We start from the raw sequence: 1,611 nt of genomic DNA on the forward strand, positions 1-1,611 counted from the left end.
TCTTCTGACACCTCAGTGATGCCTCTGTTAACCTCTACACTTATATTGTACACAGTCACAGATAAACATATGAAAATAAATATTATAAAAGCTGCAATTTTTAATTAAAAATCATATAAACTTGCAAAGTGGATATGAATTTTAAATATAAATAATTATCGCAGTTGATAGATTGCTTAAAAAATAGTGAGTGCCTAGATATTATGAATTTAATAATGGTTCTGCTGAAGAAAACAGGATTCATAAATACACACCCAATCCAATGAGGATATATTAAAGAAGAAATAAAATCCTTCAAGACAGACAATATAGCATACAAAGCAAGAACTAGGCTTGTACAGAGGAGAGTTTTCAAATGTATACTATGAAAATCAAAAATAGAAAATAAGATTAATTAGTTCTCAAATTCAGCCTCCTCAAGGCACCTTTAATATCCCGGTTCCTAAGGCTATAGATGAATGGATTAAGCATGGGTGTAACCACAGTGTACATCACTTCAGCCATCAGGTCCTTTCTGTGGGAAGATGACAGAGCTGAACTAAGATACACCCCAAGGCCTGTTCCATAAAATAGGCAAACTACTGACAGATGAGACACACAGGTAGAAAAAGCTTTAAACTTAGCCCCTGAAGATGAAATTCTAAGAATGGCTGACACAATTTTATAGTAAGAGTAAAGGATCCCCAGGATCGGAAAAAATCCAAATACGGCACCAGTAAAATACTCAACAATATTATTGATGAAATGATCATAACAGGTCAGATTAAGAAGCTTAGAAGGATCACAAAAGAAATTGGTAATCTCCACATCCTTGAAATATGGGTGTTGTATGATAACCAAATTGTGCAGCTGGGAGTCCAGAAAACTAACCAAAAATGAACTCAAAACCAATAAGACACAGAGCTGGGGGGTCATCAGGATTGAGTAATGGAGAGGATGGCAGATGGCTACAAACCTGTCATAAGCCATCACAACCAGAAGCACGTCATCTACACAACCAAAAATGACAAACATAGACATCTGTGTCAGGCATGCCACATACGATATGCTTCTTCTATGCGTCTGAATGTTCACGATCATCTTTGGGACTGTGGTAGAAATATATCCTATATCAGCCAAGGATAGGATGCAGAGAAAGAAGTACATGGGTGTGTGTAGGTGAGGGTCATTGCTGACAGCCAGGACAATGGTCAGGTTCCCAAGCACTGCCACCAGATACATGGATAAAAACAGTCCAAAGAAAACAGGCTCCAGTTCTGGGTTTTCTGTGAGTCCCATGAGATAGAATTCTGACACGAATGTTAAATTTTGTGTCTCTCTATTCCTTGGACAGCTTGTCAAAAAGAAATATTTATATATAAGAAAAATGAAACATTTTTTGTTTGAATTCAGTAATCACAGTAATTACATTGTCTATTTTATTTTTATCTTGTTGTTTGGGGTTTAGAGAGAATTCTGGAACGTGATGAAGTTAGCCTTGAAATCAAATTGATACTCCGTTCTCAGACTCCCTATTGCTGAGATTTGAGAAGTGTAGACATAGGCCCACACTGGTGTTTTGGTAGGAACCACTAATTAGATTTGGAAGGGTGTTTTAAAAAAGAGGACATA

At 36.7% G+C, this 1,611-nt stretch overlaps 1 protein-coding gene across 1 annotated transcript; it reads right to left on the bottom strand.

Annotated features, from left to right (window-relative positions):
- Window positions 1-390: 390 nt before the first annotated feature.
- On the bottom strand, window positions 391-1,326 carry LOC118569117 (olfactory receptor 7E24-like). The gene has a single exon (XM_036166848.1). The coding sequence runs from the start codon at window positions 1,276-1,278 to the stop codon at window positions 391-393; it is 888 nt and encodes a 295-aa protein (XP_036022741.1). The 5' UTR covers window positions 1,279-1,326.
- Between the last annotated feature and the right edge of the window lie 285 nt (window positions 1,327-1,611).

This window comes from Onychomys torridus, chromosome 17 (genome assembly GCF_903995425.1).
Source record: "Onychomys torridus chromosome 17, mOncTor1.1, whole genome shotgun sequence".
Classification (NCBI taxonomy): Eukaryota; Metazoa; Chordata; class Mammalia; order Rodentia; family Cricetidae; genus Onychomys; species Onychomys torridus.